This window comes from Macrotis lagotis, chromosome 1 (genome assembly GCF_037893015.1).
Source record: "Macrotis lagotis isolate mMagLag1 chromosome 1, bilby.v1.9.chrom.fasta, whole genome shotgun sequence".
NCBI lineage: Eukaryota > Metazoa > Chordata > Mammalia > Peramelemorphia > Peramelidae > Macrotis > Macrotis lagotis.
In genome coordinates this window covers 177,156,395-177,182,030 of record NC_133658.1, presented here as the reverse complement: position 1 = coordinate 177,182,030, position 25,636 = coordinate 177,156,395, and the positions used below count along the sequence as shown (strand labels likewise).

Genomic DNA, 25,636 nt, shown 5'->3' with positions numbered 1-25,636 from the left:
GGATGATAATCACTGATAAGTAAGCCTAAAAAATAAAAAAGGAAATAAAGAAAAGAAAAAATGTAGAAAATTCTTAAATTTCTCGAAAATAGCAAACTCCTTGGCTAATTTAAAATGCAAGATAATTTGCAAAAATTGAAATTACTCAGGGTCTTTAAGAACTACCTTTATCTCATAAGGCAAGTGACATATGTAAAGGATTATTTCTTTTAGCAGTGATTACTTCACTATAATAATTTTTACAAAACATAGTCATACTCAGTTTTTCAAAATAATGAGGAAAAATGGTTGCCAACCTAAATAAAGTCTGAATTATGAAATATTTTTAAAGAAATGTATTTTATTTCTTTTAGAATAGAGAGCAAATCAAATGAAGTGAACAAATTGTTTTTAAGTAGATGCCTTTCAGGAACTTTCTTAAATAAGAGAATAATCAGCAAATTACAAACCAGTTTTTAATTTATATATATATATATGTCTCTGTCTGTGTGTGTGTGTGTGTGTGTGTGTGTGTGTGTGTACACACACACACACACACACAAGTGCCTGAACAAATCTTGTTTTGTTCCAAGTATTTTTAACCCTACCCTTCCATACTCTTGCACAGTTAATTTTTATTGTGAGAAATTTGATAAACAAACATAAATTTCCAACCAGATCATGTTCAAATGACCAAATACTGAATCAACATTATGCAAATTTTAAGGTTACATTTATTCATATATTGACTTGCTCTTTTTAAAGGAATCACTGTACTTCAGTGATAAATTTTTCATCTTTGACAAGTATGAATTTCTAGTTTATATTTAAGACCTCAGAAAATGAAATTGGTTTTGGAATATTGTTGAGAATAATGACAATCCAAAATTATTCATTGCCAGAATAAAACTCTTCATGTAGAAAACTTGCCTTACACAACCTTTTCCACTGGAAAACTAGGAAAAAAATAGTGGCATTTGAGATTGTTTTTAGAAAACTGAATAATATACTATTATTGTTAAATATTTTTTGAATTAAACTTTAATTTTCATTATTATCAAAGAGACAATTCTTTAATTCAGCAGCTAAGTGGAATTGAGGATAGAGAACTGGGTCTGGAGTCTGGAAAACTTGAGTTCAAATTTGACTTCAGATACTTATTAACTGTGTGACCCTGCACAAGACAATTCTGTTTGCCTCAGTTTTCTCATCTGTAAAATGAGGATGATGATGATAATAATAATAATAATAATAATAAATAACCACTTCCCAGTGTTGTGAGAATCAAATGAGTTGATAATTGTAAAATGTTTACAATACTGTCTGACACTAGTAAGTACTATGTAAATTTGGATATTATTTTATTAACTTTATTAGTAGTGGTCACAGTGATAATAGCATTTTTAAAAGGATAATAATAATACAGCTTCTTATTTTAATTTCAATAATAATTAAAACAGTATTTTAATAGCAAAGTGTCATCCTTTACAATTAAAATGTTTCTTTGAAACTAAAGCTTTGATTACTGGTAAACAAATTAAAGTTTCCCCATGTTCAAAAAATATTTAGAATTATATTTCAGGGGTAGAAAATACTAATTTGGTAGATAGAATATATTATTTTCAATGTGATAACTGGAACATTTATCATTAAGCTAACAGTTGTAAAACACTAATACTAGGATATTAGATGTATTTTGTAAACATGGGAAAAGATTGTCAATTGGTAACAAAGATAATTTTTAAAAGACAAAAATTGCTCAAAATATTTTTAACATTAATGTATGTAAAAAATTTAAAATAAGATCTATAAAGTTCATCCACCAACTGATAACAAAATGTCTCATATCAGAGGACTGTGATATGAGGAAAGGAGAAGCACTGTCAATATATGGTTACAATGACAGAAATTGTATTACACAGAGATGTGCAGAACATGTGTTCTACCAAGATGACAAGCTAATGGGTACTAGGAGGAAAATTAGAATGATTTGTACATATTACAGGCCAGTCTCTTTGCAAAATTGTTAAAATTACATTAACTGCTTTCAGACTACTGTATTAGCCCCTCAGGGTATTCCTCCTGAGAGGGGTTCTATTTAAGTTGTACTGACAACATACTATGTATGACAGCTTGACTCAACTCAAACATTGGGGTTTGCCTTTTAATGACATTTAAATTGCAACTTCCTCATCTTATTAACTACTATTCACACACTGCTTTCTGCTTGGATCTCTCTTCCAAGTAAAGAATCTCCCAATCAGTCATCTTAAATTAAATCAAGGAAGCAAAATTTCCTTGCCAGGGTTGCAATGTAATTTTCTGCATGCAAATGGATTGTATAGTCTATCCAAAAAGAAAAAATCTCTGACTTTTGCTGATTTTTTTAAAAAAAGTTTGTCATTCAAAAGTTAACAGTCCTTACCAGAATTGAATCCCTTGACCATTTGCTGCTTAGCCTTAAACCCCAGAATTTCTTGCAAGGAAAATGGGAACATAAGATGAAAACCTACTAAACAAAGGGATGGTGTCAAATCAGCTGGTATTCCCAAGCCCCTGAGTCATAGCACGTTCCATGCTATTTAGCATAGTGTTTAAATTATTGTTTAATGAAAAGAATTAAACTTACTTCAAATGTTAGGAATTAAAAAATAAAATTAAAAAATTCTCCTCTAAAGAGTTTTTCTCTGAGTTATTTGAATGCATGACCAATGAGTTTTTTCCTGCCTCAATTTCTTCATCTATAAAAGGGGGAATAATAATAGTTTATACCTCTTAGGGCAGTTATGTGGATCAAAAATATATTTCCAAAGTCCTCTCACATTACATAAATGCTAGTTATTATTATTAATTATTAATAATGATTATATTGTATTGTATATTATAATAATTATATTATTATTATTAATAATAATAATATAACTGTAAAGGGCTCAATAATGCTAGACCATTGTGCTACCTTTTCCATCACTCCTTTTATATCAATATAATGCAAAGGAATTCATACAAAATTCAATTAATGCAATTCAATTTGATTCAGCAAACTTGTACCCACACAAATTAAAAAAAGGAAGTTTCTATCTTCAAGGAACTTACATGCTATTCAGTGGACACAAGTACAATAATGCAATTAGTTATAATAATTCAATTATAGATAAAAGGGGAGAAAGTGGGGAAGTTGAAGGGGAGATGGTGAGGCATTTGGGTGGAGTAGGAAAAGAAAACTAATATTGGGGGAATTTGGAAGGCTTTACAAAGGAAGTAAACCATGACTAAGGAGGCAAAACGTGACTGAAAATTAAGAAGGGAAGGGGAACAGAAGAAATAAGTGAAGACTCTCCAGGACTATATAGATTTATAGACTTAAAGAGAAGGAAGATGAACAAAGAAAAATGCTGGTCAAATAATACTTTATTATCATATTTTATGGTTACAAAAATTTTGTGAGGCAGGCAAGATAAACCTATATTGCTGAGAAAGTTGAGGTTCATACAAGATGACAATTTGGCAGAACTAAGACTAACACTCAGTTCTTCTGAATACTAGTGCAAGATATATATATATATATATATATATATATATATATATACACACACACACACACATATATTATATATATTTACATATATATATATATATATATATATGCCACATCTTTTTATTTAACTGTACTGAAAACCTGCTTAAACCACTGAAATGAATTAAGGATGGAATTCCTTTAAATAAAGAATTAGACATTGCCATAGGATTTTTTACATCACATTTTTAGTTATTAATCTGCTAAAAAATTTACTGAGCAGCTATATAAGATTGATTTTTAGTGTCTTCTCATATATAACAAATTGGCTCTCTAATCTTTTAAAATACCTTCCTATTTTAGAAAATTTTACTATTAAATACTATTGTTAGCTAAATTGGCATTCATAGAATTCTATATTTCAGAAGCCAAGAAAAGATGGACTTCAGGGCTGAGACTTTATAGGAATTAATTCTAAGTCCAATGGCTGTAGACAAGGTAATACATGAGTCATTTTCTAGTCCAAAAGAAAAGAAGAATCATGCTTAGGGTATATATAAGAAGGTGACTACTTTTAAGTTTTAAAATTGAAAATCTAGTCTTGGAAAAAAGGAAAAAAAGGTTTTTTAAAAGGCTAAATAATATGAACACAATGAGAAAGTATTAGAGTTCATACAATTTAAAAACTAAAATTTTAAATACTGTATCATTAATTCACTTTAAAAATTCTTTTCACAAACTTCATCTTTTAGTATCAATTTCATCTTCAAGATAGGAAAAAGATCAGGCAAACTCACAGTACTGTCAATCTTGGAAATTACAAAATACTGTTGAAACTAAAGAACAAGCACAGCCCCTCCCACACAATTTCAGTAGGCCCCTCCCACCTAACAGGTGTCTTTAATTCCATTTGAAAAACAGACTTATTTACTTCAAGGAAAACCTGCTTTCTCTGCAAAAAAAAAGACTAAAATCTGGTTTACTCTTATTGAAAAGTCACATTCTGAGAAGTTTTTTGTGTTTTCAATTTAAAAAAAAAATTAAATGGCCAAATTTTAATGTAGTGTAAATGCAGACTGAATTGCCTAGTCACAACTGCTTAAAAATAGAGTGTACTATGTAATGGAAATAAGTGATATTGCCGGGTGCCACAAGAATATATCTCCTTTGAAGTGCATGTGTTTATAAATGCTCTCCAAATTTTTAATGCCAGTAAAACCAAAAGGCGGTTTGGAATTTTTACTTACAGTAAAATGACCTTTTATCTTTTTAATGTTCCAGGAAGCATCAACTCAACTTTTTTTTTAATTTCTAAACCACAGCATGCTTTGGCAACAGCAATGAAAATTAATCATTAGAACAATTTTTCCTCTTCTGAAAATTGGGGGGGGGACTATGAAGTTGAAACTGGAAATTGCAGAATTTATCATATTGAATGGAAAATGATAATGGAATTTACTATTTTTGAAGTCATAGCAAGTAAAAAATCAATAAGGAGGATCAATTAACCTCCTTGCTCAAAGAGAAGTTTTAACATTCAAAGCTTAATTAACCAAATATAATAAATTATCATTATATGAAATTATTTAAAATAAAGAAGCCTATTTAGATGGAAGAGTTTAATATCCTTTTAAAATGAGACTTCTAAACTGACTTAAAATTGGTTGCTACTGATTTTTTTTTAATTTAGATTTTCAGTCAGTGAATATTTCAATCCCTGTTTTTCTATTGCCAGTCTCCAATTTACAATAATGTTGTCTTTGTAGAAGGGCTACTGCTAAAGATTCATTGCATTTCAAATATATATCCTATTGCCTTATATCCCCTAATGCTTGCACATTCTCAGCTTTTGTTTTTCCTAGCTGTCAACAATCCATGGAAAACCATGAAGCCTGTTTCTCATCGTTCTCGTTCTCTCTCTCTCTCTCTCTCTCTGTCTGGCTCTCTCTGATCAGTTTCACTGGGGCAAGTGAATAAGACAAGAAATGGGGCTGTGTTCAGAAATTAGGAATTTATCCCATATTAATTATATTTTTGAGAATTCTAATTAAGTATATTTAGTCACAAGCTTAAAATAAGAGCAAACTCATTATTTTCCTCACTGTAAAGATCTGTGTGCTTTTTGTTTATGTATTTATTAACCATGCTATGCATAGCAGCCCCAATAAAGCTCATCTGTAGGGGCCTGGAAAACACATGTAAGATACATAATGGTACTTTAAGCAGGTAAAAATACAATGGTTTTCTCTTAAGAGCTGAGAGAAAATGAATTCTTTTCAGCTGTTTCATTCAATGGGGAGGCATTTGTTTTGTTTTAAAACAGTAATTCTCCTTCAATGCCTTGCCAGGTTTTCATTTCTGTGAGATGGGTGTTGCAATCATGTTCACATCCAAATTGTCCACTTATGAGATCATTTGCAAATCCCTGTCTTCTGCTCTTCTCTTCAGCTGCTTCTGAACTTTCTTGCCTCCCCTCATCCCACCCACTTATCATCACCCAACATTCAACTCCCATAAGATTTCTTTTTTTAAAAAAGGACACTATATTCTGTGGCAGTTCGAATTAGAAATACAGTGGCAATATTTTCTTCTGCTGCTATAGAATAATTGAAGCAAGCTTACATTTGACCTCACCTTAAACAATACAAGCACCTTTTACTATTTAATATCTGAAGTAGAGTCACACCTTATAGCAAGGTTAAGTTCTAAAGTGTGAAAATATAGTTAGTTACCCTTCAAAACCATTAAATCAGCCATTATACAGTGTAGTATCTTTACATCAATTTTAAGAGAAAGGGTTAAAATCTTCAAATGAAAGCAGTCTATATCAAAGAAAAGATTGATCTGAGATGGTTGCTATGGAAATAGAATGCAAAATTTGTTTTTCATCATATCTAACAAAACCAGGAAAAGAGACAGGAGCTAAAATTTCTAATCAAAAGAAAACAAAAAACAGGTGAAGACAGCTGGCAGAAAACTAGATATTTTTGGGGGGAGGGGAATATTCTCACTTCAATGTGACTGTATTCAGCTACAGCATGACTGTTCCTTATTTTTGGTTCACAATGATGATGATGTTTGTCTTTCATTATTGAAGAAGATCGTTCCATCAGTGAGATGATGCCATGACAAGCACATGAATTGGATTTGAGTAAGGGGGCACTGTGCTAAACCTCATTTTGTTCTCCAGAGTCAATTTGGATCCAGTGGCCAGATATGAACCAGAATGACTAGAGATGGCCCTGAATGCGAGGCAATCAGGATTAAGTGACTTGCACAAGGTCACACAACTATTTAGTGTCCATTGTCTGAGAGGATTAGAACTCTTGTCCTCCTAACTCCTAGGCAAGTGCTCTATCAAGTGTGCCACCTAGCTGCCCTGGTGGTACAGTGGCTAGGCACTAGCCCTAGAGTCAGGAGGTCCTGAGTTTAAATTTGACCTCAGACACTTAATATGTACTTAGTTGTGTGACCCTGGGCAAGTCACTTAACCCTATTGTCATGCAAAAACAAACAAACAAAAAAGAGTTTCTGTACTTTGCTTTGTTGCATTTGATTCACAAGGAGACAAATAAAAGATATAAATCTAAAAGAACATAGAAAGGGCCTCCTAGCTATCTTGGAATACTAGGGAAGCCAATTAAAGTTGTCATTAAACAGAAAGAATAGAATGCAGGTACATGGAAAATTTATTGTACAATCATACAGTGAAGTGAAAATGTTCACAGAACAGATTCCCATATCTCATCTCTTATTTAGTCCAGAGTATATATTTGCTGAGTGGAATGGCAACTCTCTCTGTTTCTGTCTTCTCTCCCTTTCTTTTTTAATTTTCTTTTCCCTACCCAGTCATGTAGTGTTAGATGTGGATATGTGATTCTATTGAACCCACTGTGCAACAGTTGCTACCATGTTTTTTTTTTTCAATTTAATATTTATTTATTCTCATTTTGTACAAATAATGTTTTTTATACAATAATAAAATATTTTTGTTTAAGAGTAAACAAAATACCCCCTCTCCCAAAAAAATATAGACTCGCTTGAGTGATAAAGGGGAGAGAAAAAAATTAAAATTAAAATTAAAAAAATAATAGTAATAATTGTAGGTATGGCCAGGTGGTGCAGTGGACAGAGCACCTGAGCTCATATCCAACCACATACACCCAACAATCACCCAGCTGTGTGACATGCAAGCCACCCCAACCCCACTGCCCTGAAAAAACTAAAATAAGAAGAAAAAAGACCCAAAATAAAATGAAATAGAAATAATAGTAGGGGTGGCTGGGTGGCGGACAGAGCACTGGCCCTTGAGCCCAGAGCACCCGGGTCCAAGTCTGGCCTCAGACACCCAATGGTCACCCTGCTATGCGGTCCCAGGCAGACCACCCAGCCCTATTTGCCCTGCATCCCCCCCCCCACGATAATAATAATAAAAAATGTGCTTCAGTCTGTGTTCCAACAGCACCAACTCTGTCGTGGGTGGATCATATTCTTTATGATAAGTCCATCACAAAAGTTACTTCCATATTTTTCCACTGTTACCATTGCTGATAGCAACTCCCTCCTTTGGTATTTCTCCACTGCCATGTACCATATTTTCTCTCTTCATTCACTCTGCCTCTGCTACAGGGTAGCTGAGTGGCGCAGCAGACAGATCCCTGGCCCTAAGGCCAAGTGGCCCCGAACCCCAATACCACCCCTTAGGCCCAGCATCCACCTGGCCCTATGGTCCCGGACAGGCCATCCAATACCAGCCCCTTGCAAGAAGTAAAAGAGAAAATGTGTTATATCTGACCACTCCCCCCCCCCCCCATGGTCCATCCTCTCCTCCATCATTCACATCCCCACCCCTTCCCCTTGTCCCACTTCTCTCCTTCTTATTCCAGCTGTCTATACCCCATTGAGTATATATGCTGTTTCCTATCCTAGAGAGCAAAGATTCCCTCATTCCCCCTTGCCTTCCCCCCTTCCATATCATTGCAATAGCTCATCGTAATAAAGAAAAATCTTATTATATGAAATATCTTAGCCTATTCCTCCTCTCCTTTTTCTTTCTCCCATTACATTTCCCTTTTATCTATTGACTCCATTTTTACACCACAATATATCTTCAAATTCAGTTTTCTCCTGTGCTTCATCTAAAAAAACTCCTTCTACCTGATCTATTAACTGAGAAGGTACATATGAGTATTATCAGTCTCATTTTTCTATACAGGAATACACACAGTTCATCATCATTAAGTCCCTCATATTTTCCCCTTCTCCTCCACTCTCTATGCTTCACCTGAGTCCTGTATTTGAAGATCAAACCTTCTGTTCAGCTCTGGCCATTCCAACAGGAACATTTGAAATTCCCCTGGTTCATTGAAAGTCCATCTTTTTCCCTGGAAGAGGACATTCAGTTTTTCTGGGTAGTTGATTCTTGGTTGCATTCTAAGCTCTTTTGCCTTCTGGTATATTATATCCCAAGCCCTAAGAGCTTCCAATGTAGTTGCTGCTAAGTCCTGTGAGATCCTGATTGCAGCTCCATGGTATTTGAATTGTGTCCTTCTGACTGCTTGCAATATTTTCTCTTTGACTTGGGAGTTCTGGAACTTGGCTATAATATTCCTGTGGGTTGGTTTTTTTGGGATCTCTTTCTTGGGGAGATCAGTGGATTCTCTCCATTTCTATTTTGCCCTCTGCTTCTAGGATATCAGGGCAATTTTCCTGTAGTAATTCTGTGAAAATGATGTCAAGGCTCTTTTCCTGATCATGACTTTCAGGTATTCCAATAATTTGTAGACTATCTTTCCTAAATCTATTTTTCCACATCAGTTGTTTTTTCAATGAGATGTTTCACATTTTCTTCTAATTTTTCATTCTTTTGGTTTTGAAGTATTGAGTCCTGATTTCATCAGTCTCCCTGAGTTCTATCCTTTGTCTGAAGGATTTGTTTTCCTCAGAGAGCTTTCTTAATCTCTTTTTCCATCTGGCCAATTCTGCTTTTTAAAGCATTCTTCTCCTCAATAACTTTTTGAACTGTTTTGTCCATTTGACCTAAGCTGGTTTTTAGCATACTATTTTCTTCAGCATTTTTTTGGATTTCCGTGACTAAGCTGCTGACTTCATTTTCATGTTTTTTCCTGCATCTCTCTCATTTCTTTTCCCAGTTTTTCTTCTAACTCCCTCATTTGATTTTCAAAGTCTTTTTTGAGCTCTGTCATAGCCTGAGCCCAATTCCTGTTATTCTTGGAGTCTTTAGATGCAGGAGCTTGTGCTTCCTCATCCTCAGACTGAGTGTTTTGATCCTTCTTGGGCTCACAGGCAAAATATATTTCTCAATGGTGTTCCTCTTATTTCTCTGCTTGCTCATTTTCCAAGCCTAAGCCTGTTTTGGGGGGTGCTTCCTGAGCTTTTGGGACACTCCCACAAGGGTCTCAGTGTGTGAGGCTCTGTCCTCCCTCCTGGTCTGCAAATGACCATAAGTGGCCCCCTCTGCCATGGGCTGAGGTGGGGGGGGGCTTGCTGTTCTATGGAGGGGGGGGCCTAGACTGCGATCAGGATCTGCATGTGGTCAGAACCCCAGAGTCCTATTCCAGGGACAGAGGACAGAGCTCTGCAGTCTCTCTTCACTCCCCTCCCAGGTTCAATGGGCTCATGCCCTGGGGGCTCCTGCTTACTGTTCTGCCTGCTTCTGTTTCCTGGATCTGGGTTGCTGTGGCCATGCTGCTCTCTGTGTGCCCTGAAGGCTGGGCTTCTGGTGCTTGCTCTGGCAGAGGTCCCCCGCTGTTCCCACAGATTGTGCCCAGTGCTCCCCGGGGTGTAGCTCAGGAAACTGCCCCCACTGCTGTGAGCTGCAGCTCCCAGCACCCTGGGGCTGCCTCCAGGAGGCTAAAGTTCTTTCACTCTGGTAGGCATCCCTCCAACCCCGGGAGCCACTACCATGTTTTAAAAAAAAGCACCTTAATCTCAGACTCTTTTCACTTGTGATTTCTGATGAAAATGAATTACCTTTGAAGTCAAGACTGTCTTGTAAATATTGTCCAAGACAAAACTGTCTTGGACAAAATATTCCATTCTCTCAAGAAATAAATATTCTAAAGGAAAGAGGGCAACAACATGAGCATATATATGTACAAAAAGCACATAAAGTAAGTACTTGTATAGCCACTATTTCTTTCTTTTTTTTTTCTTTTTTGTAAGGCAAATGGGGTTAAGTGGCTTGCCCAAGGCCACACAGCTAGGTAATTATTAAGTGTCTGAGACCGGATTTGAACCCAGGTACTCCTGACTCCAGGGCCGGTGCTTTATCCACTACGCCACCTAGCCGCCCCTTATAGCCACTCTTTCTTTGGTGCTAAGAATTGAAAACTGAGGAGATGCCCATTATTTGAGAAATGGCTGAATAAGCTGTGATAAAATACATTGTGCTATAAGAAATGGTGAGGGGGATGGCTCCAGCAAAACCTAGGAAAACTTCTGTGAGATGATACAAAGTGAGTAAAAGCAGTATTTTAACAACAATGACCTATAATTTTAAAGGACTAACCCCTCCAGAGAGAGAAATGATGAACTCTGAGTACAGATTGAGGCATACTTTTTTCCTTCTTTTCTCCTTCCTCCTTTCCATGTAATAATGGTTAAATGTGAAAATATGTTATACATGATTTTATCTATCTATCTATCTATCTATCTATCTATCTATCTGTCTATCTATCTATCTATAATCATACTTTGTCCCTTCTCAATGGGTGGGGAAGGGATGAAGGAGGGAGAGAATTTAGAACTGAAAATTTAAGAAAAAAACAACAAAAACAAGCATAGAGAAATGTTGGAAGACCCAAGAAGTGACCAGGAAAAGGCATCATGAGGAAGATGTCCCTTGAATTTATTTTTGAAAGAGATGAGGGATCAAAGGAAAAAGTGAGGAAAGAGAATATTTCAGGTATAAGGATAGCTAGTGCAAAAGCATAGGGTTGAGAGTTAGAAAGCTGTCTATCAGAAATGACAAGATGGATAGTATGACTAATCTTTTGTGGATGGTAGTAATGGGTAGGAAGTCTGTAAAAGTATGAAAGGATTGGGTTGTATAGATTTGAAATAGCAAATACAAAGGTTAATATTTGATCCTGATGGTAAAGGAAACCACTGAATAGCAGCAGGATGATATGGTCAGGGTTCTAACTTTTGGAAAATTATTTTAGTGTCTATGCAATATGAACTGAAAAGGAAAATACTTGAGAGAGAGAACAATTAAGAAGAAGGTGAGGGGTGGCTAGGTGGCGCAGTGGATAAAGCACCGGCCCTGGAGTCAGGGGTACCTGGGTTCAAATCCAGTCTCAGACACTTAATAATTACCTAGCTGTGTGGCGTTGGGCAAGCCACTTAACCCCATTTGCCTGGCAAAAACCTAAAAAAAAAGTGACATCTAGGTGATAATAGCCTGCATTAAGGTAGTATCTATTTGAACAGAGAGAATGTGGAGAGAGCAAGAGATGTGGATATAGAAAAAATATTTGGCAACTGGGTATATGAATGTGTGACACTGTGGAATTGAGGAAGATACCAAGGTTGCTAACCTGGTGATTAGATGGATGGTAGATTCCTCAAAAGAAATAGAAAAGTCCTTGATATGGATACATATAAAGGGAAGAGTTCTGTTTGACCATAGGGAATTTGAGACATCTTTGTTACTAGTTCAAAATATCTGACAGGCAGTTGGCAATGCAGAAATGAATCTTAAGAGAAACTAGGACTGGATACAGAAAACTGGTAGTTATAAATAAGCAGAAATTATATTTGAACCTATAAATCACTAATGAACTAATTTAATAAAAAGGATATATATATAGAGAGAGAAGGGTAAAAGAGAGGGATGTGACATGGGTGATATTCCAGCAAGTGATAGAGGGGAAAAGGAGAAATGAAAAAAAAAGAGAGAGAGAGAGACAGAGAGATTCACTGATAGAATGCAGTAATTGGTATCTAATGGCAAAACAAACAACCTTAGATAAACTACATCCAGAACATGAAGGGTAATAGTAATATGAGCATGCTAATATCAAAAGTTAGAATAACTGGCATTTGTTGAATGGTAGAAAGAGAAGAGCCGTCCTAAAAGTTTATCCATGTATATGAGTAGCCAAAAATGCAGGAGTGAAAAGGAAAAGAACAACATTACCCATACTTGGTTCTTGACTTTTTTTGATATTGTCAGATGGGTAAACTCCTTTCCGACCTTTGTCATGTGTAAAACAACTAGTTATGGTTTTCTAAGAAGTCTGTCAAAAATTAATAGAAAATTGTCCAGATGCTTTTTAAGGATGAAGTCCCACTTATCTATTATTTTCAGAAAAAGTGCTGAAATTGAAAAGTATTTTATTTTATGCATTTTAATACAGAGGTTATATAAACTTTTTTTAATAGTATCAAGGAAAAGCAGGATATAGTAGAAAGAATACTAAACATGGAGTCAGGTTATATGAAGATTTGAGTTATGGCTCCAATGCTTATTGGTTATGTGGCCATGGACAAATAACTTCTATGATATGAGAATAACAATACTTTCACTATCTGCAAAGACAGACATTCAAAAGGAGAAATAGCATGATACAGTAGTAGGGGAAGAAGTGATTTTTGAGAATGAGACTGAAATTCAAATTTGCTGTTGCTTACTATTGTTCATGTGCCCTTGGACAAATCTCTTCCTCTTTTAGGTCTCAGCTTCTTTATCTACAAAATGAATACCCATAGATAACCATAGGATTTCTTATAGTTCTGAATTCCTAACCATGTAAGCTATGCCTGATGACAACCAAGGGGTCATTGAAGTTCCAGGAAGAGTCATGAAAAGTCTAGCACATAATTTCCTCTGTTGCTACTATCTAACTATATTGAATGGTAAGAGGACATTGATTTACTACATAACTAAATATAAACAAATGATGGAAATATAATAGTGGAATAAATAACTATTATTTTGCTTTCTGGCAGGCAACTGAGTAGCAATAGATAAAGATCATACTAAAGGGGTTATATGGAATCTGTTGGTCCTTTATGGAGAGGATTATTCAACCTTCATTTTTTATTTTTGGTCATTTACTTACCCAACTATTCCTTTTATCATTTAGTACAATTGATAATGAATTGAACACCAAATATGGTAAGAAAATTTTTTCCCAGTTCACTAAAATATGTATTTAATGAAGGATGATTACCTTACATATAAATATATTCCATCTAAAAATAAAATATTTATGAATTGCATTCAGCTTTTCCTTTTTAAAAAACTATGTAGGTTAGGGGTGGCTAGGTGGCATAGTGGATAAAGCACTGTCCCTGGAGTCAGGAGTACCTGGGTTCAAATCCGGTCTCAGACACTTAATAATTACCTAGCTGTGTGGCCTTGGGCAAGCCACTTAACCCCATTTGCCTTGCAAAAAAAAACTATGTAGGTATATGGTGACATTACTTTTATAATTCCAAAGAAATGCATGACATAGGTCAGCTACAAATGTTATTTCTATTTCTAAGGTTTAGGTTAACAGAACCAATTGACTTGTAGAGTGGGGATGGCTAGGTGACTCAGTGGATAGAGAGTCAGACTTGAAATTAGGAACTTATCTACCCAAGTTCAAATCCAGCTTCAGACAGGTAAGTCATTTAACCCTGCTGGCCTCGGTTTCTTCATTTATAAAATGAGATGGAAAAGGAACTGGCAAACCATGCCAGTATCTTTGTCAAGAAAACCCCAAAATAGGGTCACAAAGAGTTAGATATGACTGAAATGACATAGTGATAATATGTAGAGTTCTTGAGTTTTTGAACCAAATAAACACATATATGTATACCTAAACAAATATTATAAACTTACCTAGAAGGGTTTGTTTATCTTGTGAGGAATCAGGTTCTGAAGAACATCTGCAAGATCGAAGAACTATCACCCCTCCAAGTACACCCTCTTCACTGGCTAGGAAAGGTGAACCTGTAGAAAATTGAGATCTTTTTTTAATGACTATTCTTTCCACTCCTTCTTCCTATACAAAGACAGAAACAAAAGGCAAGAAAGATACATAGTTTCTAATAATTTCTGGTTTTTGTTATAGAGTAATCTTGTATGGATTGCTTAGGCAAACTTGGGTCCACTCACTGTCTGTCTGGCAAAGACAGCATAAGGTACTGCCAAAAAGACTTAAGTGAGAAGTTGAGTGTGTAGTACAGAGTTCAGAATGGGATTTGAAACACCATGAGATTAAAGGACATAAAAACAAATATATAAAAACAAAACAAAATGATCCCCTTTGATTACTTCTTAAAGATCATTTCTTGCCCTTTATGTTTTGTCAAAATTATAACACCAAAAACTCTGATTTGCTCCCTAAGGTTCAATTTTTAAACAAACCATTACACATATTAAAAAATGTTCCCAATGGCTTGCCTGAATAAAGGAGAAATTATGTTCCAAATTTTGGATATTTTTCTTTGCCAAGGACATCTATTTAGATCATTTCCCATATCTGATGTGGGAAACAAATTAAAAAAACTAGAATAGAATTATAGTAATAACATTGTATTTTAGTATAATATGGACTTTGACTAATTGAGAAAACTAACAAATAAAAATATAATTGCTAATTTCAATTTCTAATTTTTAAATAATCAAAATGATAAAATACATTATGTATTAAATACATTATGTATTAAAATTAGGCATTGATGATGTAGGTGTTGACAATAAGACATCTTACAATGTCTTTGAGGTCATTACTTTGAGAGATATTAGTTATTGCATCAGAGTTGTGTGGAAGAAGAATTAACAGTTCAGATTAACGGAATGAAAGATAAATTAGTCATTATTTTCATACAGATTTTTTCTAAGATTATACCTTAAATAATTTCATTCTAAAAATAATGAAAATTCCTATTTTTAAGGAATAAAGTGATTACTTAAAAGTGAGCCAACTTACCCATAAGTTATACCAATTTGTTCACAAAGTTATATAAGAGAATGAACACTTAAATGTGCATGTATACAAACACAAAGAGTTAGTATGGCATAGTGGAGAGAAAGCTGATCTTAAAGCAAAGATACAGGGCAAATTACATAACCTCTCAGTGCTCTGGGTCAGCTGGGTCAAACTTAAAGAGAAAGAAAAGGCAGTATGTCTCTTATCTACTCTCTATTGGGAAGTAGATAATATGTTTCAAAATGAGTCCTTTGGTACTGAGGTTGGTCATCTAATCAAAGTTACCAAGTTTTTCAAAGTTGATCATCCTTATAATACTTCTGTTACTATATAAATTGTTACTCTGGTTCTGCACATTTCACTTTGTATCAGTTCATATGTCTTCTTAGGTTTTTTTTTTTTAAACCATACCCTTCATTTTTTTGTTGGTATGTGCAAGGCAATGGGGTTAAGCGACATGTCCAAGGTCAGCTTCGTTATTTCTTAAACAATAGTATCCCATAACATTCATATAACATTACTTCTTGGATATCCCTCCATTTTTCAATTCTTTGCCACAATAAATAGAGTTGCAATTATATTTTTACACATACGAGTCCTTGACATTTTCATAGTATTGCTGAGTCAGAAAATCTGCAGATTAATAGCTCTTTAGGAGGGTAGCTCAAAATTATTTTCCAGAATGGTTGGGTGAATTTTCAGCTCTGACAAGAGTGCTTTATTGTATACATTTTCCCAAAGTGTATCCCTCTCCCCCAAGCCCCAGTATTTGCCATTTTCTTTTTTTGTCATCTTATGTAATCTTCTGGAAATGAGGTGATACCTCAGAGTTGTTTTAAAGCATTTTTTCATATGGTTATTGATATTATTTTTTCATATGGCTATTGGATTTCTTCCTCTGAAAACAAACTATTCTTATATTTTAATTGGGGAGTGCTCTTTTTATTATAAATTTATTATAAATTTGACGAGATTCTTCCTCCCCGTGTGTGTGTATTATATATATATAATACACACACACAAAGATATATTTATATATACACATACCTACACATATTTAAATAGCATGTTAGAAACAAGAGCTTTATGAGAGAAACTTGTTAGTGCAAAGACTCCCCCCCCATTTTCTGCTTTTCTTCTAATTTTTGTGAGCTGCTTTCTTCTTTATAACAGTAACCTTTAAATCCAGCCTAAGAAATATTGTTATGTCTGTGGACAAGTCACAACCCTGTTAGCCTTAATTTTCTCATCAGCAGAATGAGTTGGAGAAGGAAATGACAAACCACTCCAGAACATCTGCCAAGAAATACCCTAAATGGAATCACAAGTCCTCTATACAAGGCCACCTACTTGTGGAGACATCAGTCAGCATATTCTTTTCTTCCCTACTATTATTACTTGGTCATTGTTTAGCAAACATTATATAGACATATTTTCAATTTTTTTTAATAAATTGATCATACTTTTTCTCCCTCTGATGACCATCTGAAATCTTTAGTATACCATTTCAATTTCATCAATTATTTTGGTATTTGGATTATTAAATCTTCCTTTCAATTTTCCATTATTTAAAAAATTAGGATAACATTCAATAACACCGCATCCTTTTGGACTACTTTACATGTACAACTGTGTGTGTGTGTGTATGTATGTGTGTATACATATATGTATATATATATATATATATATATATATAATATGCCTCTTCTTTCACATTGTCAAAGTATTTTCCCAGAGTTCTATTCTTGATCCTCATTTATTAATATTTTCTCTTGGCAATTACATCTATTTCCACACTTTCAAGTATCACTTCTATATAATGAATACCAAAACTTATGTCTCTAACTTTGTCCTTTCTTCTAAGCTCTAGCTCCACATCTTCAAATATTAGACCACTTTTGATATCATACCTAACCTTCACATTCAATATATTTAAAATCAACTTTCTCAACTTTTTAAAATCAAAACTTGTTCCTCTTTCTGATTTCCTTATGTCTGTTAATAGTATCAGTATTAATTCAGTCACTTAACCCCACAATCTAAATTTTTCCTATTTTTCCACACACATCATTCCTCTCAATTATTGGAAGAAGAGAAATGCTATACATTACATAGATTTCTGCCTGATCTACAATCTTTCTAAGAGAAGAAATACCATTCTATAGATTGAAGAAGACTCTTCATTTCCAGGGAAGAGGAGAAAAGCAATTCTATCAAGTCTTCAGTCTCATCTCCTGACTTGGGGGAAAAGAAACTACACCTTTTCTTCAGCTTGCAGGGGCAGAAGTTTGGGCTCTGCCCTGAGCCCAAACAGCCATGCATAATGAAAAATTATTTGAACTCATTCTTCAATGATTAACAAACTTCTCTCTGGTCATATCCACTGGTATGGGGTACCAGTGATTGAATCATTACTGTCATCATTTGAATGCTATCTTCCATATTTCACAGTCTGATCCCTTCCTTACGTCCATTCCCTTCAATGTCCCATTGTAAAGCTACCTTTAAGTTTCATTAATCTCATTGGAATGTCTGTTCCATAGGCAACAAACTTGCTTTCATCTTAAATCTTTTCCTTTACTCCCCCTTTCATTTTCTGGTTCTTACAGAGATATGATTCCTTTCACAATCTTAATAGTTTTCTATTCTTGCATGGGCTGGACTTTCCCTCATTGTCCTACTAGTCACTGATGGCGGTGGAATAATTGCTCACCAATGTTACTTTCAGGTTCATTCTCTACCACTTTCATTCAATAACCTCTTCTCCATTTCATTTCACTCCATCCACATTTACTATCAAACCAAAATTCGGTAGCTGGTAAGCTCCAGGGCATTTTCTTTTCTTTCATCAATGAATTCAGTGCCTGTTTCAGTCTTTCTTTCCTCTTAGCCTTATAATTAGAGATTCCAACACACTTACTGATATATCCTCAATGAACTTAATCTCAGTTTTTCAACTTTAATTTCATGCCTCTACTTCTTTTTCTCTTTCTCTTAACTTTTTTATATCCTAACCTCTCATCATACTACCAAAACTGTTCTCTCCAAAGTTACTAAAGATCTCTTAATCGTCAAATCCAATGGCTTTTTCTCAATCCTTATCTTCCTTGACCTCTCTGTAGCCTTTGACCCTGTCAATCAAATTGTTCTTCTGATATTCTCATTTATGTTTTCATAGCACTGATTATATTGATTCACTTCCTGCCTAACAGACCATTCTTTCTTAGCCTTCCTTACTGACTATATCCTGTAAAGGCTACGTTTTGAGCCCTCTTCTAAAGAACAGAAACTATTTTTCTTGGTGATCTCATTAGCTCCCATGGATTTAATTATCATCTCTATGCTAATGATTATCAGGTTTATTTGTCCAGCCCTAAACTGTCTCTTGAACTACAGTCTCCTATCTCCAAATACCTGGATGTCCCAGAGACATCTTACACTCAGCATCTACAAAACTCCTAAATCCTCATTCTTTCTGACTTCCCTATGTTGTTGAAAATAGCACCATTCTCAGCTTCTCACTTTCTTTCACCTGCCATGTCCAATCTCTTGTCAAGGTCTGTTGATTTTACTTTTTTAATATCTCCTACATCACTCTTATTTCTCCTCTGGCACTGCCATCATCTGGTAGTCCATCCCTTAATGCTTGCATTGCTGCAGTCTCCTAGTTGTTCTCTCTGTCACAAGTTTCCCTGACTCCTAATCCATCCTCCATTCAAAGTGATCTACCTAAAGTATAGGTTCAACTAAGCCCCCCCCCCCATTCCATACTCAACAAATTTCTGTGACTCCCTATCACTTCCAGGATCAAATATAAAATCCTCTGTTTGGCACTCAGAACCTTTCATAATCTGACCCTCCCTACTTTTTCAGTCTTCTTATACATTAACCCCCTCCTTTCCTCATGTACTTTGAGATCCTGTGATACTGGTCCCCTTGGTTTCCTCAAACAAGAAACCTTATTTTCAAATGTAGAAACTTTTCACTCTTCTCCAGCCTGAAACATTTTCCCTTTTTTATTTCTTCCTCCAAGCTTCCCTGACTTCCTTCAGGTCCCAATTTGAATAGGAAACCTTTCCCAATCCCCTATAATCCTAGTTTCTTTTCTCTCAAGACTATTCCCAGGGGAGGCTAGGTGACACAGTAGATAGAGCACCAGCTCTGGATTCAGGAGTCCCTGAGTTCAAATCTGGCCTCAGACACTTAATAATTACCTAGCTGTGTGGCCTTAGGCAAACCACTTAACCCCATTGCCTTGCAAAAGTTTAAAAAAAAGGACTATTCCCAATTTATCCTGTATAAATCTTGCTTCAATAGAGTTATTTTCATATTTCCCCCATTAGACTATGAGCTTCCTGACAGCAGGGACTATTCTTTGTCTTTCCCGTTATCCTTGGTGCTTAGTACAGTGTCTGGTACCTGATAGGCAATCATAAATAAATGGAAATCTCTAATGTAGTACAAAAGCCTCTGGGCCTGGATTCAAAGACAATAATGTTCAAGTCAAAGATCTGCAACTTAAGTGGTTACAAGGGCTTGAATGAGTCATTAAAATTCTCTTAGTACTAGTTTCTTCATTAGCATTATAAGGATAATAATCTGGATGACAGAGTAGTTGTGGGAATAAAAGGACATCATGGATATGAAGGATCTTTTAATTCTTATAGGGTCATGAGCTCATAAGAAAAAGATCTTAAAGCAAAGCAGCAAGAAGGCACCATAGTACACATTGGGTCTGGAATCAAGAAGACTTGAGTTTAGCTGCAGACTCTGGGTAAGAGACTTCACTTCTGTTTGCTTCAGTTTCCTAATCTTTAAGATAAGAATAAAAATAACATTTACCTTCCAGAGATGTTATGAGGATCAAATGAAATGATAATTGCAAGGTAGTTAGCACAGTGCTGGCTATATAATGGTATATATCATCATCATCATCATCATAGCTAGAAGAGACCTTGAAAGTCATGTAATTAAACTTTCCCATTTTACAAATGAGAGAATTGAGACTCAGGAAAATTAAGTGCATTGCCAAAGTTATACCACTGAGGCATATCAATATTGGTTGTAGCCTTTGAGTCTTTCTCAAATCCACCTCAGTCATAGAAAATGATGATAACAAAGGTTATCTTGCCCTCACCTAAAAGTGTTCTACTTTATGTTAGTGAATTCTGAAATTCTTTGGTATTTGGTATTCTGAAATTCTGGTGATATTTTATAATCCCATTTTCTCCTCTGCTATACACACCTATTCTTCATCCTCACTGAGATCTTCAATTCTTTCACCTCTCAAGTTCTTCACCATGTCATCACTTTGTCATTTCCTTCTCTATTTCAATTCTGTGATGAACCAATTGAACTCCATACTATCATATCCTTGAATTCTTTGCCCTGCCAGCATCCAGTAATGTGATACTGAACAGAAGAGTAGAAAATCACAAAACTCTGATGACTGGATCCAATGCAAATTTATTTTGCATAATCTCAAATTGTGCACTGCAGCAATTTTATACTCCCCTAAACAACACATTATTTTTTCTTATTACAGCAGCAATTACACATCTTTTTCTCTCTCCTCTAGCCCTCCCAGGGCATCTTGGACATAGACTTACATTTTCACATAAGATAGTGAACAATTTGTCCTTACAGAGTCCATTGTAATTACCTTTTGACATTATCTTTATTTCTTTTGATTTGTATGTCAAATTTTCTATTAAGTTCAGGTCCTTTTGTAACAAAATCCTGAAATTCTGGCAATTCATTGGATGTTCATTTTTTTTCCCATTAAGGATTATGCTCAGTTTTGCTGCATATGATATTTTTGGCTGTAACCCCAGTTCTTTTGCTATTCTATATGTTGTGTTCCAAGACTTGTGGTCTTTTTAAGTAGCCACTGCTGGGTCTTGTATAATTCTAAATGCTGTTTCACTGTATTAGATTGTTTTCTTCTCATTGCTCTTAATATTTTCTTCTCAACTTGTGTGTTTTGGAACTTAGTTATGATATTCTTTTAAATTTTCATTCTAAGATCCCTTTCAGCTTTTGATCAGTGAATTTTTTCTATTTCTACTTTTCCCTCTTGTTATAAAACTTCAGGACAATTTTCTTTTATTGTTTCTTATATTATTGTATCAAGATTCTTTTGCTTTCAGATAGTGTAGTTATTTTTATGTTTTCTTGATATTTTCTTCAAATCTGTTGTTTTTCTTGTGGTGTTTCACCTTCTTTTTATTTTGTTTTATTATTTCTTTGTCTCTTAATAACTTTATTGATATCCCCTTGCTCCATTCTAATTTTCAGAGTCATTTTCTTCCTTAAGCTTCTGAATCTCCTTTTCCAGTTGGTTTACTTTCTTTTCATTAGATTATACTTATTTCTTTTTCAATTTCTTCTAAATCTCTCTTATTTGATTTTTAAAATATTTTTTTTCAGTTCCTCTATAAATTATTTTTAAGCAGGTAGCCATCTGATGTTACTCCTTGGGGTAGGAGTGGCTTTTTTTGCTTTAACATCTTCCTCTGAAAATGAATCCCTGTCTTCTCTATTCCCACAGTAACTGTCTATTATTGGGTTCTTTCTCCTTTGCCTTCTCATTCAAAAAAAATTAAGCAGCCTTTTTTTTTAAATATATTCAGCTCTAGTCCTATAGTTCAGGAGTGTGGTGTCTCTTACCCCAGCTTTGTCCTGGGACCAGCTTATGCATTCCTTTCCCCCTGCAAGCCACAGATGGGGCCCCTCATCAGCACACTGTGCTGGAAATGACCTTGCTCCTTGAGAACACTGAAGTGGCTATAGCCTTCAGTTCTCCCCTCAGGTCTGGGACAAGACAAATAATTCAGTTCTCCTGTAAGTGTCTACAGCAGCAGCATCCCATGCCACTGCTTCTGCACTCACAGGGCATTTGAGTTTTGATTCTCTCCTGCCCAGGAATGTGCCTCACTTGTACAGCTGGTGAGTTGGTGGCATCACTTATCAGCACAGGTTCTCTCTCTTCCCCTCAACTGGGGAAGCATCTCAACTGATACTCAACTCCCCACACTGTCGAGGAGGTAAAAATTTCTCTGGATGAGGTGGAGGCTACCTTCCAACCTGGCTGCCCCAGGACTCATGTCTTGCTATTTCAGAAAGGTGATTGCATATCACTCAGCCAGGAATCTCAGTCCCTGGATCTTCTTTGGATATTTTCTGGTTATCCCTGGAGGAACATTGTTCTGCCACAATTTTTGTTTTTGTTGTTTTACTTTCACCCTGAGATGTTTGGTTATTTATTACTGGAGGAAATCTAGAGAGTTTGGAATTCTCTGACCTACTCCCACCATCTTCCCAGAATCCCTCTCTTCTTGAGGAATATCAAGAGATATTTTATCAAGTACTTCAGTAAAATCTTGTTATTTTTGTTCAGTCATCTCAGTCATGTCCAATTCTTTGTGACTCCACCTAGGGTTTTCTTGCCAAAAACACTGGAGTGGCTTACTATTCCCTCCTCCATGTCATCTTAGAGTTGGGGGAACTGAGGCAAACAGGTTAAGTGACTTTCCCAGGATCACATAGTTATTAAGTATCTAAAGTGAGATTTGAACTCAGTCTTCCTGACTTCAGGTCCAAAGCTCTTTCCACTGTACCATTTAGCTGTCCAACATCTAACATTCCCAAAATCTATCACTTTGGTCATAGTCCAAAAATGATATATTATTGTAGTCTGGTATGAATGGTTTTGCTAAAAAACTTGTTGCTAAACATATTAAAATATTGTTTCATAATTTATAAGTGGTTCAAGAAAAACCATGTGTTCTATTATATACTGCAAGTCAAGAACATCTGAGTTCAAATATGACTTTGGATTCTTAGTGGCTGTGTTACTCTGGGCAAGTCACTTAAATCCTATTTGATACAATTCCTCATCTGTAAATGGAGACATACTGAAGCAGGAAATGACAAACCAGCCAAGAAGATCGCAAATGGAGTCACAAAGAGTCAGACAACACAACAACAGTATATATACACATACATATTCTACTAAAATGAAGGGGTGCATTGCTGGGATCATGAAATTAAATGTCATATTACCATGCTTCCATATCAGAAATGATGACTATCTATCATAAGTGTTTAGCATATAGTAAGTATTCTAAGTATTGTATGTATATAAACACATGCACACAAGTTAAGTATGAAAATTTTTGTGAAAATTCATACAACATACAAATGTCTCAATATCAGATATGCACATACCAATATATTCACACCCATATATGCCTGACCATACACACTAACTATACATGTAATACATGCACATAAATAATAGCTTGAGCACTTCTTTAATATATACCAACCACTATGATCTCTCATTCATTGTCTAGGTGAAAGTCTACACATCTTTACATCTATATAGAACTACAATCCATTTCATTCTACTTCAATTGTAGTACCATTAAGATTCCTATAGAATCTCTTTCTTAAATAACGACATCTGACAAATCATCTTTCCCTTCTTTAGTGTGTGTGTGTGTGTGTGTGTGTGTGTAGGAAGAGGAAGAAATAGAGAGGGAGAGAGACCATGACCTTAAGCAACTTATAATATAAAAGGGGATACAAAATTTAAAGAAAAGCAAAAGGCTATAACATATAATCAAAAGAAAGGAAAGATCACTGTCAGATCACTGTGAGTATTTAAGGATGGTTTCGCATAGGCCCCAATACTTAGACTTTGAAGGATAGATAGAAATTTGAACTAGGATGAAAGGATAGATTGTTGAGATTGTGGAGTAAAGTGCTGCTTTTCTTTATTTATCTGTGAAAAGAGTGGCTTTTTAGGCTGTCAGTTAAGGAAAGGTCAGAGTGCTTAGAACACCAGCCCTGGAGTCAGGAGGACCTGAGTTCAAATTAATAATTACCTAGATGGGTTACCTTGGGCAAGTCACTTAAACTGCCTTGCAAAAACAAAAAAGATTTTTTCTTTCTTTCTGAGTGTCTAAAATACTGCTCTGTATATAGTAGATGTTTAACAAATGCTGTTTAAACTGAGGGGGAAAAGGCCAATAGCAAAATATTTTAAAAAGCAATTCAGAAAAATATTGTATTAGTTTGAATATAGGGTCATGTGGGGAAAAGCAGCTTTAGAATTTGACATGGTAAGATAGTACCTTTAGAGTCTGGTCTAGCCTAGAAATAGGCTGCCCATATAACTCTGGGTAGTAACTAAGGTAAATTCCAAAGACTTTAAGGTACAAAGAAGCTGCTCATTTGCAATTGCAAAAGTTTTCAGTGGAAGTTTCTTACACCAAACAAGTCATAGATCAGGAAGAAATAACTCCAACAATACATATTGATACAGGTTAATGAAATGCATTCCTCATGAACCTCATGTGAAGTAATGTACAAAGGAGCCCAGGTAATACAAGTAATTCTGAGCACAGATCATTGTAGGGACTTTCCTGGAATAAGACAACTAGTATGGAACAGAGCCAAGACTCAAATTCAGGACTCCTTACTCCCAGGAGAGGTCCACTACTATGTTGCCTGATGCTAGAGGAAATGGAAAGTTAAGATTCAGCAATAGCTTAGACAAAGACTGAACAAAAAAGTTGAAGATATCACTAAAATTCCATGATCCAGGAGGGAATTATTGAGAGTAAGAAGAATATGATTGCAGAAAGAGAGTGGCATAATTTTTTTCCATTTTCTGATCATGATGACAAATAAGAGTTCTAGGTTAGGTTTCTGATTTGGCAGCTAAGAGCAGTGGGATACCCGGAAGCAGTAAGAGTAGATGGCAGATGTAGGGAATCAGTGATAGTAAGAATAAGAAAGGGTAGATGGAAGGTGGGAATCTGAAAACCACTTTCCTCCCTTGTGGATGTTTGAAGTTTGTTTCTTGCTCTTAGATTTGGGTTTGAGTGTCATTCATGTCCTTATTTGTTTCTAAAATAAATCTGTTTTGGTTGAAAATGTTCACTGGTGCCATTTGGTTGCTAACAGGTAACCTGATTTAATTTTTTTTTAAAGTGCACCAAATTGAGATGCTTCCAAGAGAACCTTGGATGGGTACACAAGCGAAATAGGAATGTTATTATTGATATGCCTCCAATATTGAACTTGGGACTCCTATAATTCTTACAGCAATTAAGGGCAGATTGGGTTCACTCTTGGAAGTTCATCTATCATCTTTCTTTAGGTATCATATCTCCACCTAGAG

General features: G+C 35.3%; 1 protein-coding gene across 8 annotated transcripts in view; it reads right to left on the bottom strand.

The window, feature by feature from the left end:
- Positions 1 to 25,636, bottom strand: part of TASP1 (taspase 1) — a 304,860-nt gene that overhangs the window by 42,822 nt on the left and 236,402 nt on the right. For 7 of the 8 annotated variants that reach the window (XM_074209426.1, XM_074209427.1, XM_074209429.1 and 4 more), the window contains one exon: positions 14,352 to 14,462. In XM_074209426.1, the coding sequence (XP_074065527.1) occupies positions 14,352 to 14,462 (111 nt within the window). Of the gene's footprint in view, positions 1 to 14,351; positions 14,463 to 25,636 lie in introns of those variants that run through there. The other variant, XM_074209433.1, reaches the window with a different exon arrangement.